At 39.6% G+C, this 13,683-nt stretch overlaps 1 protein-coding gene across 1 annotated transcript in view; it reads left to right on the top strand.

Moving 5' to 3' along the window:
* LOC113407941 (serine/threonine-protein kinase PRP4 homolog) overlaps positions 1-13,683 on the top strand; it is a 52,226-nt gene that overhangs the window by 18,909 nt on the left and 19,634 nt on the right. The window contains exons 2-6 of the mRNA XM_026658970.2: positions 805-2,001; positions 5,082-5,252; positions 5,626-5,781; positions 11,694-11,775; positions 13,367-13,577. Coding sequence (XP_026514755.1) covers positions 805-2,001; positions 5,082-5,252; positions 5,626-5,781; positions 11,694-11,775; positions 13,367-13,577 — 1,817 coding nt within the window. The remainder of the gene's footprint in view (positions 1-804; positions 2,002-5,081; positions 5,253-5,625; positions 5,782-11,693; positions 11,776-13,366; positions 13,578-13,683) is intronic.

Here is a 13,683-nt window from a genome sequence, read left to right on the forward strand (position 1 = left end):
GGCCCCCCCCCCCCCCCCCCAATGCTTCTGAACCCCTGTCTGTGTGATTTTCTCCACCCAGCAGCCTTATGTGCCCTGCTCTGTCCGTGCCCCCATATCCCATGCCTCCTTACTTGGCCCCACAGGCAGGGCCCTTTGAGGAAGGCAGCCTCTGCCCCCTCCCTCTTCGTGGCTGGCTGCTCTGGCCCATGAGCCAGCTGCCCTCTCTTCGGCGCCACATCAGTCCCTGGTGAGCGAAAGGTGTAATTGCAGCTTCCCTTCACCTCCCCGTCAGAATCAATTATTCTGCAGGGGAGGGAAATAATCTCTGGGAGGACATAAATTCTGCACTTGTGCAGTGGTGCAGAATTCCCTCAGTAGTAGTAAGAGCTTAATAAAGATAAGCTTAAGGTGGTGCATAAAAATACTTTGCAGCACAGATATGTAATGCTAACATATGAGTACTATAAACATTAAGCTTGAAAACAGACATAATTTGGCATTATAAACATGTATGATATATATCTGTTAATATACTTGCTGGATCTCCCAGCATCAGTACCATTTGGACATCAAAATAACCTGCATGGGCGGGAGGTTTACTTGCCATTACAACTTGGTTATATGATGCACCCAAGTATGATTCCATAGACAGAAAATAACTTCTCAGTATCCTGAAATTTGAGTGTAATCTAGATTTCTTGATTTTTGGAAAGTTTTTACAAGTCTCATGTAAATGAAATTATGTCAAGATGATAAAAGTATAAGAACATACTAAGTAGAAGTATTTGATATTTGCTGATGTACGTTTTAATGTACTTGCAGAATTGAAGATGCTGATATTTCTGAGAGAAGTGTCAATGAAGAAAATGGTGAAATATCAGAAGGAGAACAACCTCAGAATAAGCACAGCCGACACAAAAAAAAGAAACACAAACACCGAAGTAAACACAAGAAACACAAACATTCTTCAGAAGAAGACAAGGACAAAAAACATAAACACAGGCACAAACATAAGAAACATAAACGGAAAGAGGTTGTTGATGCCTCTGACAAAGAAGATGGACCAGCAAAAAGAACTAAAATTGATTTCTTAGCTCCTCTAGAAGATTTGGAGAAACAAAGAGCATTATTAAAAGCTGAACTTGAGAATGAGTTAATGGAAGGAAAAGTTCAATCTGGGATGGGGTTAATATTACAAGGTTACGAGTCAGGTTCGGAAGAAGAGGGCGAAATCAATGAAAAGGTGCGAAATGGCAATAGGTCTTCAACTAAATCATCAAACACTAAGGGGAAACTAGAGCTTGTGGACAATAAAACAAGTTCCAAAAAAGCAAGTAAGAATGAATCAAAAGAACGGACTAGGCACAGATCTGATAAAAAGAAAAGCAAGATAGGAATTGACGGAGTGAAAGAGAAAACAACTAGAAGCAAATCAAAAGAGAGGAGAAAATCAAAAAGCCCATCTAAAAGAACTAAATCTCAAGATCAAACAAGGAAATCAAAGTCTCCAACCCTTAAAAGGCGGTCTCAAGAGAAAAATAAAAAGTCTAAGTCTCCTCCGGAGGATAAGAATAAAGCAGATGATAAGAGTAAAGCAAGAGATCGCAGAAGGTCTCCAGTTGTAAATGAAAGCAAAAGTCGAGATCGTGGCAAAAAATCCAAATCTCCAATAGAACTAAGAAGCAAATCCAAAGACAGAAGGTCGCGATCAAAAGACAGGAAATCAAGGAGATCGGAGACTGACAAAGAGAAGAAGCAAATTAAATCTCCTTCAAAAGATGCTTCTTCAGGGAAAGAAAACAGGTCTCCTAGTAGAAGACCTGGCCGCAGCCCTAAAGGAAGAAGCTTATCTCCAAAACGTGATAAATTACGAAGAAGCAGATCTCCTCTTCTTAATGATCGCAGATCAAAACAGAGTAAATCACCCTCTCGAACTCAGTCTCCTGGTAGAAGAGCAAAGAGCAGATCAGCAGAAAGGAAACGAAGAGAATCAGAAAGGAGGCGTCTTTCTTCTCCCAGGTAACTTTAAAATATTAAGAAACACCAAAGATGCTCAAGTAAGTGCAAAATTCAGAAGGCTTCAGAATTTTGTACTATCATCTTAAAGTACAGCTTTATAGAAAAGTAGCTGAGAAAATGGCATTATGAGATCGCATATTTATTGTCTTAACTTACAGTTCATGTGTGTGTTCAGTTCACAAATAGATGTATTTTCTAACTTCTAGTCATTCAAACCTAACCTGAGTTCTGAGAGTCATGCTTTTTGTGGCTCATTCATCATCCCTAATAATAAATATTCTGTAGCTCAAATTCTGTTCTCAGTTCTGTCAGTTGGGCATAGTATTTTGCCCTGTATTTAGAAAGTAGTTAACAATCCTGTGGAGTGTGTACAAGCTTAAATAAAATCCAGTTCATCCTTCTATAGCAGGGTTGGGTCTGTAATGCCGACGAGAACATTTTAGTAGTAAAATCAGCATATATGACTGAATACACACCTCAGACTAAGAAGATGCCATTTTTAGTCATTTATTTAAGAGATTTTCACTTTTAAAGATCATTTTTGCTTATTTGAGCCATGCTAGCATTTATCTTGCTGCTTTTTTGCATATGTGTTTGATGGTATGGCTGCTTGGCCCTGTGCAGCATCACGCTTCTTAACTATTCCTAAAATCAGGGAAGACAGACTTAAATCTCTTACTAAGTGCATTCTGAATTTTATGCTTTATTTTTGATGATAACAGTAGGAAAAATGGTTAAGTATAGTTTTAAATTTAAATCCATAGAAAATCTGTTTCCTGGTGGTTTTTGTTTCTCTGAAACAGATAAAGCTGGGACAGTAGCCATCCTAATAGAAGAAATCTTCTTCTTTAAAAATATATATTCATTTGTTTGAAACTAAAACATTTTAAACAAGAACAAAAACTTGAGGAAAAAGATTTTAACGTTTGGTTTATAGATCTGTCTTTTTCTTAAGAGTGCTTACAGGTCACCTGGGAGCTGCAGCTGCTGCAGTATAAAGCAGCACATTTTAAAAACATCAGTAAGTAACTTTTAATTTATACCAACGGGTCCAGCTCAGCAGACAGCTGGCCCAGGATTGAAGATGTAAAAAAATTGATTTAAAAGCCGTGTTTTGCAGGCACCCTATGCTGAGGCTAAAATCTAGGCTGATAAATCTAGGTGTCTGAAATTTTAAAGCCCCTCTAGCTGCTTGAATGGAGAGAGATTTTTTTCCGCACTAAGCACCCTACTTGCAAGCCTGCAGACTAGTGGGGAGATGTCTGTACTGCTCTGTGCTTCTCGCTACTCTCTTGGCTGTAGCAATGGAGTGGGGATCTCTGTTGCATTGTCCTCCCATTGCTTCTTGGCTGCAGTGGTGGGATTGACTCCCTTGCTCAGTGCCTCCATAAGCTTCTGGATTTTTCAGAATCCTCCTCCCTCTTAAATTTTTTGCTGCTCATAGTGTTCCCAAGCAGCCGCAGAATGATGAGTCTTAAGTCTTATCTGTGCTGGAGATTTGCTTCAGTAGCTGGTGGCCAGCCTCCTGTGTAGCTCCACCTGCTACAAGTGCCTAGTGTAGGCAGGCTAAGCTGTTTGCACCAGTGGCGCTCACTCTAGTTTCAGGTAGAGGGAAAGCTCTACCAGCAGAAATAGTGGCTTTGTTTGCCTGCACTCTGGATTTGCACTAGTGGGGGTGCGTTGGTGACTAGTCACTGATGGTGGTAACTGGGTAAATCCCCATTGTGGACAAGACCTTATTAATCTCACTCTGCCTTTGCTTGTGATAACTCTGGAGCTACCAGCTTGAGGACTCAGGAAGACAACAGTGCATCATTAACAGCTCCTCCACTCAATGCTTTGCCCTTTGCTTCTTCAGCAGGTTTTCAGTTCATGTAATTGCTCAGACTGAAATTAGTTTTGTAAGTAAATATTTCAAATAAGCTTTAGTATTTTTACAATATATACCAACAATTCTACATGAATGGCAAGTGAATAGTTATGCAGTGTTTGCATGACAGATGCAACATAATGAAGGCATGAGATCTCTATCAAAACTGTGAATAGTTTTCTAATGAGATTGTGACACATGATTCAAATATAATTTTAAACAACTCTATATTTAAAGTAAAAAAAGAATATATTTCAATATTATTTTAAAATTATTTTTAACCATTATAGCGTTAGGACTATAGCTTTCTTTGTTATTATGGTACCTTATGCTATGATTCAGTTACACCAGGGTAAACAGATTTGGGCTGGATTAATAATTGAAAGGGAGACCTCCAAGAAACAATGGTTAAAAATAATTTTAAAATAATATTGAACTATATTAATTTGTTTACTTTAAATATAGAGTTGTTTACAATTACATTTGAATCATCTGTCACAATCTCATTAGAAAACTATTCAGTTTCAATAGAGATCTCATGCCTTCATTATGTTGCAGCTGTCATGCAAACACTGCATAGCTATTCACTTGCCATTCATGTAGAATTGTTGGTATATATTGTAAAAATACTAAAGCTTATTTGAAATATTTACTTACAAAACTGTGGCCCTTACCAACAGTACGGAATTGGTTCAGTAATGTCCCAAGTGAAAAGATGCCTTCCACAGAATCACCAACACTCTTGTTACAATAGTATTCACATAATGTTAATTAAATCACGGCTGGCCACATCTGTTTTCTAAATTAAAATTGACTCTACAGTGATTACAGCTAAGTAGTTTAAGCCCAAATTTGAGCTATTACTTGTAATGTTGTGGAGAAGATCCTTTGGATTCAGTTTTTATTTTATGTATATATTCATTTCAACACTGTTGCACATTAACTTAAAATAGGCCATTCTTTTACTTCTTCTAGCTCTGTGATGGTAATTAACAAATTTTATTGCGAGAGTTGTGCTGAATTAGGTCTGTGTTTGGGCAGATATTTCCAGGGATGGGAGACATGCAAAACAGACTGGCAGCACTGAAGTATACTTACCCCTCTGGTGGAGTCTCAGTTGCAGCTTTTGAAGTGAGCTTTAAGAGGGAATTGTGATTTTTGTTTTCAGTTTGCCCCTGATACCAGTGTCTTTCTTTCTCTTAATTTCAAGAACCCGACCTAGAGATGATATTCTCTCTAGACGGGAGAGATCAAAAGAAGCCAGCCCACTCAGATGGTCACCATCCAGAAGAAGATCTAGGTCTCCGATCCGAAGGAGATCTCGTTCACCACTCAGACGTAGCCGGTCTCCAAGAAGGAGAAGCAGGTCTCCTCGGAGAAGGTAAAAACGTCTTGCAGTGAAACTTTTCTTTTCAGTGTTGTCTAAATACAGGCCCATTATTCAAATTGGATAGAATAAAAATTAAATATTTTATTAGCTCATTCAAAACAGCTCTATCATGCATATATCCTCCCTGCCCCAAAAAGTTATACATTAGCACATTCTTTCACTCACCTTAGCCTCTTTCAGAATATTAATGTTAGTTTAATTGTTAAAGCTTACTATTTTAAAGGGTTGTTTGATGTGCCTATTTATATATTTCAGTGTCAACTAAATATTATTTGGACATAAATCAATACTAAACTAATCATAAGCAAATTAAATCATATACTATTTTTTCCCTTCCTTCCTGTATTTTTCTTCTGTTCAACAGGGATAGAGGTCGGAGGAGTAGATCACGGCTTAGGAGGAGGTCTAGGTCACGGGGTGGCCGTAGACGTAGGAGTAGAAGCAAAGTTAAGGAAGATAAATTTAAAGGAAGTCTTTCTGAAGGCATGAAAGCTGAGCAGGATTCCTCATCAGATGAGAAGTAAGAATGAATTTCTAATATTTCCTAACAAGTAAAGATTTGGTTCCATTTGGGAGAATTAATTATTGAAAGCTTTGTATTGTGTCCATTTAACAAAACCAGTGTAATGACCTATTCTTGCATGTTAGCCAAGGGCCCTGACTCTTACATCATTTCAGTACTAATCTGTGTGGTAAACCGGTTTTGTGGTGATCAAAATCTTTTTGCATAATTTATAGAGAACTTGAAAACTACCTGGGAGTATTGTCTAGTGGGCAGGAGAGGGCTGTGTTCCCAATCCTGAGTTGCTGTGTATCTTGGGCAAATCACTTTAGGCTATGTCTACAGTAGAGACCTTACAGCGGCACAGCTCCCATGTAGCCACTCTGTGATGGGGGAGAGCTCTCCCGTTGGCATAATTAAACCACCCCCAACAAGTGGCAGTAGCTATGTCAGACGGAGAGCATCTCCTGTCAACATAGTGCTGTCCACGCTGGCACTTTTGTTGGTGAAACTTATGTCAGTCAGGGTGTGTTTTTTCACACACCTGACCAACAAAAGTGCTAGTGTAGACATGGCTTTAGGGCATGGCTACACTTGCAGATGTAGAGCGCCTTGAGTTAAACCAGCCTTCGTAGAGCGCAGTAGGGAAAGCACTGCAGTCTGTCCACACTGACAGCTTCAAGTGCACTGGTGTGGCCACCTTTGCAGTACTTGCAGCGGCATTGGGAGTGGTGCATTATGGGCAGCTATCCCAGGATGCAAGTGACTGCAACTTGCTTTTAAAATGGGAGGGGTGGGGTGGAGTGGAGTGTGACAGGACGTGTGTTGTGTGTATGTGGGGGGTGGAGGGAGTGAGTTTTTTGGGGGCTGAGAGCATGTCAGCATGCTGGCTTGTAAGTTCAGACAGCAGCAGACTTCCCTCTCTCTCTCCCCCCACCCCCCACCTCTCTCTCTCTCACACACACAGTATTGCACAGTAACGGCTTGCATGCCGGCTGTCAGAAACGGAGCTTTGAAAGGGCATTTCCGCATTCCTACAGGAGTTCAAAACAATGACAAGAGTGGCCACTTGACTTTAAGGGTATTATGGGATGTTTCCGGAGGCTGATCAGTAACGCAACACCTCATTCATGCTGACGCCCAGGCGTTGTAGCCAAGGCGCAGCAAACGTTATTCCTCTCGCCGAGGTGGAGTACCAGCAGTGCTGTAGCCGCAGAATCAGAGCACTCTACATCCCTTGCCAGTGTGGACGGGTAGTGAGCTAGTGCGCCGGGGGCTCCTTTATTGCACTGTAACTCGCAAGTGTAGCCAAGCCCTTAGTCTTGCTGTACCTCAGTTTATTCATTGGGGGTGGAAAGAGTTTAGAATAGTATACCACAGATGTAAGGCTCAATAAATCATCATAAATTGTTTGGAGACCCTCTTAAAAAGATATATTTATATTTAACATTCACATCTTCAAGGAGAAGTGGAGCTAAGGGTTCAAAAAAGAGTTAGATAAGTTCATGGAGGATAGGTCCATCAATGGCTGTTAGCCACGATGGTCAGGGATGCAAACCCATGCTCTGGGTGTCCCTACCTTCTGACTGCAAAAAGCTCAGAGAGAATGATGGGATGGATCACTCAATGACTCCCTGTTCATTCCCTCTGAAGTACCTGGCACTGGCCACTGTCAGAAGACAGGATGCTGGGCTAGATGGATGGTTGGTCTGAGCCATTATGGCTGGTCTTATGTTATTAAGAAAGATGAATTCAAACTGGAACAGGTGGAGAGAAGGGCTAGTAGTGTGATCAGGGAAATGGAGAACTAATTTTACAAGAGGAGACTAAAAGAGCTTGGTTTGTTTAGCCTAGAAAATGAAGATTTAGCAGGGATATGATTGCTCTATGTAAATATATTGGAGGTAAATGTCACAGAGGGAGAAGAGCTATTTATGCTAAATGACAATATTGATGCAAATACAAATAGGTGTAAATTGATCATGAATGAATTTAGGCTGGAAATTAGAGGAAGGTTTCTAACCATCAGAGGAGTCACGTTCTGGACAGCCTTCCAATAATAGTGGGGGCAAACAACCTAACTAGTTTTAAGGTGGAGCTTGATAAATTTGGGATTAATGGGATTATGTGATGTGATTGCCTCTGAGAGCAGGGCATTGTACTCAGTGATGCAGGGAGTCCCTTCCAGCCCTATGTATAACATGATAGCAGATAGGTGGGCAGCAGACACCACCAATTTAGTCAACTTAATGTACCCTCTCTACACACGTGCACATCATACATCACTTGAAAGCTTATTATGTCTAGTTTTAAAATGAGAGATGATGTGGAATGGTCCAGAATTGTTGTTACCATAGAAATGGGGGCGGGGGGGGGGGAAGAGGAGAGATAAACAAAAGCTTCATAAATAGGTTAAAATGACCACTTTGAAATATTTATATTCATTTCTGTTAGTTTAATGACTGGGTATTATTTCAAGACATAATGCTGGATTTTTTTGTGAGCTCAAAGTATCACAACCACAGTCTAAAGGGTAAATCAGATTCTAATAATACATTTGTACAGGTATCATTGAAATGTAGTAGCATTACTTGCATTTCTAGTCAACATCATTAGCATCTTGTTCATCATTATGATCTCTATTGAGAGTGCATGGGTTATCACCATCTTTATTGCCTGGCCCTCGGCATGTACACAGTTCTGTGCAGGGAAGATTGTTCTGGCTACAGACACAGTTGATAGAGCAGCAACCCCTATTGGTACAGATGCAGATAAGGACTTGTAGGAGCTCTGATACCATTGGACCCTTGAAGAATACAGGAAGTAGTTCATCATCCACATTTTTCCATCCACGTTGCAATGGTGAGCCAATATCTGGTTTATCTGTGTGTGAAAACATCTAAATTTTTGTTTGCTAAGATGCTCTTTTTACATGCTCTTCCAGACTGTCCTCACATGGTGAGAGTTTGCCAAGTGACTTGCCATTTTTGGTGGCTAGATTGAGGTGCAAGCAATTTGGGTCTCTGTTTCTTTCTTGCTTTGGTCATCTAGCACTGCTGCCAGTTTCCTTGCCACAGAAATTGGAGGTTATCTGTCTCTCTCCCAATTTTGGAAAGATCTCTGAAGCAGTAAGCACCTTTTGTTTTGACAACATTTAAATAGGGATGACTGTCACATCCTGTTAATGTGTCTACAGCAGCAATTATGTTGCAGAAGTCAGGACAGGAATGCACACATATGAAGCAACATTTGTCAGTTGTGCTGGTAATGGTCCCTGTTTCAATCCACATGTTAGCTGTGTTCTATTTTTGGAAAGTAGTGTACAGCAAGGACTAAAACATCTGTATCAGGTGACCTAATTACTGTGGTTCCTTTGACACCAAAAATATATCCACACTGCAGTGTTAGCCCAGGGTTTGAACTGAGGCGCAAACCTAACCCCATTTCCGTCTACACACAAATTGCGCTAACCCATGGCCTGGTCCCAGACCCCAGGGGAGTGGAGAGTCCAAGCCTGAGTCAAGCTGGGACCTAGGGTTCAAGCCCTATTGCTTTGTAGTGCAGACATGGCCCCACTGGACTCATGCTCTGGAAGTCTGCCAAAAGAATCTCATGGGCCAACTTTTTGTCTTCTGGACAGTCAAGTTTTCCCACACTTCACCATGAATAAAAGGCTAGAGCGGCCACATTTTGGGAGGGTGCTAGGAAGTCTGGAATATGTGTGGTTGGACTTTGGGCCCCAATAATGCAGTGTAGATGCTGGAGCTCCAGGTTGGGGTGCAGGGTCCAGCAATTCCTAACCTGGGGTTGCAAATGAGTGTTAGATGCTCAAGCTCTAGGTTAACAAATCCAGAGTCTGCTAACTTGAGTTCTACTAACCCTGGGCTTATATTGCAATGTATACATATTCCAAGAAGCCCCAAAGCCACATTGCCACGTACAGGATGCAGAAGCATCCTTGTGTCTGCTTCCTTGTGAGTACTGTACAAGTCTCGGGCTTTTTTCAACACCTCTACTGGTGGGGACTTTGCTACTTCACCTTTGGAAAAGCCCCCAACAGGGAGTATATCCTACACGCTCATGAGCATTTTGAACGATATTCATAGAGGAATTTTACAGGTGACTTGCTGTTGGATCCCGTATTTAGAAACTTTTTCCATGGAGGTACAGGATGCTCACCAATCACCTGGTATTTCTTGGCATCCAACCTTAGATCCTCTCTGACACTGTCTTTCTGTAGTTTTCACAGAGTTATTGTCATCTCTCTCAAAGACTTTGATTATAGAATTAGCTTTGTCAAATCTTTTTAGGACCTGCCTCAAGTACTCAGCATCCAATTAATCAGATGTGTGGAATTTGTCTCCAGCCATTATTTGTTTCACAGCCAGAGCATCTCTGATGTACACTATGGTTTCTTTGTTGGATGCTGTTAGCTGATGGATTCTTTCAGGCTGAGCTTCCAGCTGCTACCCTAATTCAGCTTTGTCTGTTTTTGTGTTTCCATCAGCATGGAAGAGGGACATAGGCCCAGGTTCTTATTGGGTGAAGAAGAGTTGGTATTGAAATATCATCTGTGCATCTTGCTAAGGAGAGGGCTCTTCAGAAAACAATTTCTGGACTGATCGCGGCTGTTATCGTCCCTCCCTTGCCAGATTTAAACTTTGCCTGCTTGTCCATGTCAGCAAATGTTTTGATGCCAGATTTCTTGACCAGTCTGAAAAAGCTGCATGTCCCATCAGAATCACAGATCTCTCCATTTGTTCTTCACCACCCTTTGCTATTCTCAGTGGAGACTCTTGTACATCTCATGTTACATGCAGTCCAGTAGATAAGTTGATAAGTGCCTCTGGATGTGAGTCAGGGTCAAATAGTTTGTCATATTGTTGATGACATGGTTGGTAAGAGCTGTAACGTGCTCTTCGTCCCTTTTCAGTCTTTGTCTTACCTACTTCTTGTTAGGCCCCTTCTTTCTCTCATAGCTTTTGCATATTCATAATATGAAACTGTATATTGTCATCTATAACACTAATCTGACCTGTGCAGAAGTGTCACTGAATTAAAAAACTAGTTTCTGGAATATTTCAAAGACTAGTACTGCATGCATAGGCAGTACAAATTAAAACCTTCTACCAGACACACTAGATGCTTCATCATATGTAAAAAAGCATACAAATGGAGAAGAATTACATTAGGAATTTGCATACATTTATATCTACTCACTATGCAGTACAAATTAGGGACATGCAATCTATTGCTACGAGTGCACCACCTTAATCATTTCTGAAAAAAATAATGCTTCCCCAGGCAAAACCAATAAAAATCTTTTAATACATTGTTGTTTGGTAGCTGTGATTAAAAGGAACCCCATTAAGATATTATAATTAACGTAAACATTAAAAATTGTAGTCCTAGTCATGTTGTGTTTCTGGAATTGAGCAAAAAATGGCTTTCGTTTTGAATACCATTGTTTCACCTCACCTACAAGTTTACGGCACCACTTGACACCTCCACATTGTACCTCATCTAAGCATGCATACAATAAGCTTTCAAATGATATATGATGTGGGTATATGTAAAGAGGGTACATTAAACTCCAAAAATATGGCTGTTTTTGGAGAATTGCCGCACACCGAAGAGCATATGTTTTCTCATAAAGGAGGTTCAGAAAACTAATTTTGGGATTTCCTTTGCTTTGCCTCAGACAGTTGAACCTGTAGTAAGACTAAAAAGGAGTGACGTTTATAGTTATTCCTATGCTTCAAAAGAATCTGGGTTCTTGCTTTCAAGTATTTTGAGGCAAAGAGTTGTATAATTACTCTTAATTTCAGATTGTAAACTCTCTGGGACAGGGACTACATCTTTTCTAAGTTCTGTAAAGAACCATATATTTTTATGGTGCTATGCAAATATTAATAATTAATAATTCACAGCCTTGAAGACTTTGATGTAGAAGAAGAAGATGAAGAAGCACTGATAGAGCAGAGAAGATTACAGAGACAAGCAATTGTTCAGGTATGCGACTGTATTAAAACCCTCAGACTACTGAAGTTGTCTATACATGTACAGTAAAAACCTTTTTTGTCTTACTATTTCTTTTAAAATAAGATTGGAGACAGTGACATTTTTCAAGTGGACACTTACATTAATAAAGCTAAGGCTGTCACAATCTGTCACTCATTTTTCAATGTGGTTGTAAAAATATTGTCTGGGTTAAAACTTACATTTTTGGTGCACAACCTTTTTTAAAAAACATAAGCAACCTACACCAAATGAGTCACTTTTGTGACAGTTGGCTTTATAACTTAAATGACTATAAAATTATGTAATGATTGCATCAAAGGATAAATCATACATTTATTGTCTTCACTGGTATATTGCTGATACCACAAATGACAGTAGAGTGGAGGTTAAGGCTCAGAAATATTGATTATAATTTGATTAGTCAGTTTCATTTGAAATGAAAGGTTTGTCTTCTATGTAAGCATTCAAAAAGCTGAGCAGAATTGGTGTGATTTTTGCCTGTTATGAAACTGTTAGGTACCATGAATGCCGTTATCTGATATTCTTAGCATACTGTTGTTTATATTTTAAACCCGTAAAATAAGCGATGATGACAACAGGTGCTTAATAATAATAATGTTACCTTTCTGTGTGGTTACACGTAAAGATGTGCTGGTGCTACCTTGAGAAATGTTACTGGCCAAACCCCCCAAATCAGACACAATGGAGTAAAAATACCTTCCACCATACTCAAAGGATCACTCAGCTCACTCTCATGGCTCCACCAAGGGAAGCAAATTCCAAAGGTCAGTGCCCTTAACTGAAAGAGCCCTGCTGCTAATCCTGGAGAGTATAACCTCAGGATCTGACACCAAGATCCTCCTAAATTGTTTGTAACGTCTGGGACAGGGCATAGAATAAAAGGGCATCAGTCAAATAATTGGGCTCCATATTATTCAGGGCAGCAAAAATAATTTACAAAATTTTATCATTGTGATACATTTTTATACAAGCACTGAATAACTTAAGATGAATATAGGGAACTAACTGAGATCCTCCAATTCAAATACTAAAATTTCAAATAACACTTGAGATTTCTACACTTTCAAACTAATATAGAATAGTAAATGTTTAGGTTGCAAGACTCAAAGCTCTTGTTTTTTCTTTGAAGCATGAGTTCACTTCTTATACACCAGAATATTAGTAATGGACTTCTCAATGCTGCCGTTTTGCCACACATGGTCAAGTGCTATCCTTCTTGCCTTGCTTTCTTCACCAGTAAATCAGTTGTTACAAAGGTTTTATCAATAAATCTGAATGTCTAAAAAGGTATTTTTGAAGTATTTTAAATCAAACCTGAAGATTTGGACTATAAAGTCTTGTCTCAGGGTATATTTTGACAAGACATGTTTCTTTCTGTATCCCACAACTAGCATGCTGCATAATTTGATTAGTGTTTCAGATAATGTATAAAGAAAAGATACAGATTAAGCTCTAGAATGAGCTAGTTAGATTCAGGAAAAAGTATGCCCCAACATACACAATAGAATTAGATTGGGACAAGTCATGATGATGAGAATAACTTTATAAAGTTTCTTTGCAGAAATACAAGTACCTGACTGAAGACAGTAACATGTCTGTGCCATCTGAACCAAGCAGTCCTCAGAGCAGCACACGTAGTCGTTCAAATTCGCCAGATGACATTCTAGAACGTGTAGCTGCTGATGTTAAAGAGTATGAACGGGAAAATGTTGATACATTTGAGGCCTCTGTAAAAGCCAAACACAACCTCATGACAGTTGAACAAAATAATGGTAAGAATCTGAAATTTCATTATGCAATTTGAAATGAAATGCCTAATCTGCTTTGCGGGCATATTTTGTTCAGATTTCTTAATATCATAATTTCAGACTTGTGAAG

The sequence above is a fragment of the Terrapene carolina genome, unplaced genomic scaffold (assembly GCF_002925995.2).
Source record: "Terrapene carolina triunguis isolate 2854851 unplaced genomic scaffold, T_m_triunguis-2.0 Scaffold57, whole genome shotgun sequence".
NCBI classification, from domain to species: Eukaryota; Metazoa; Chordata; order Testudines; family Emydidae; genus Terrapene; species Terrapene triunguis.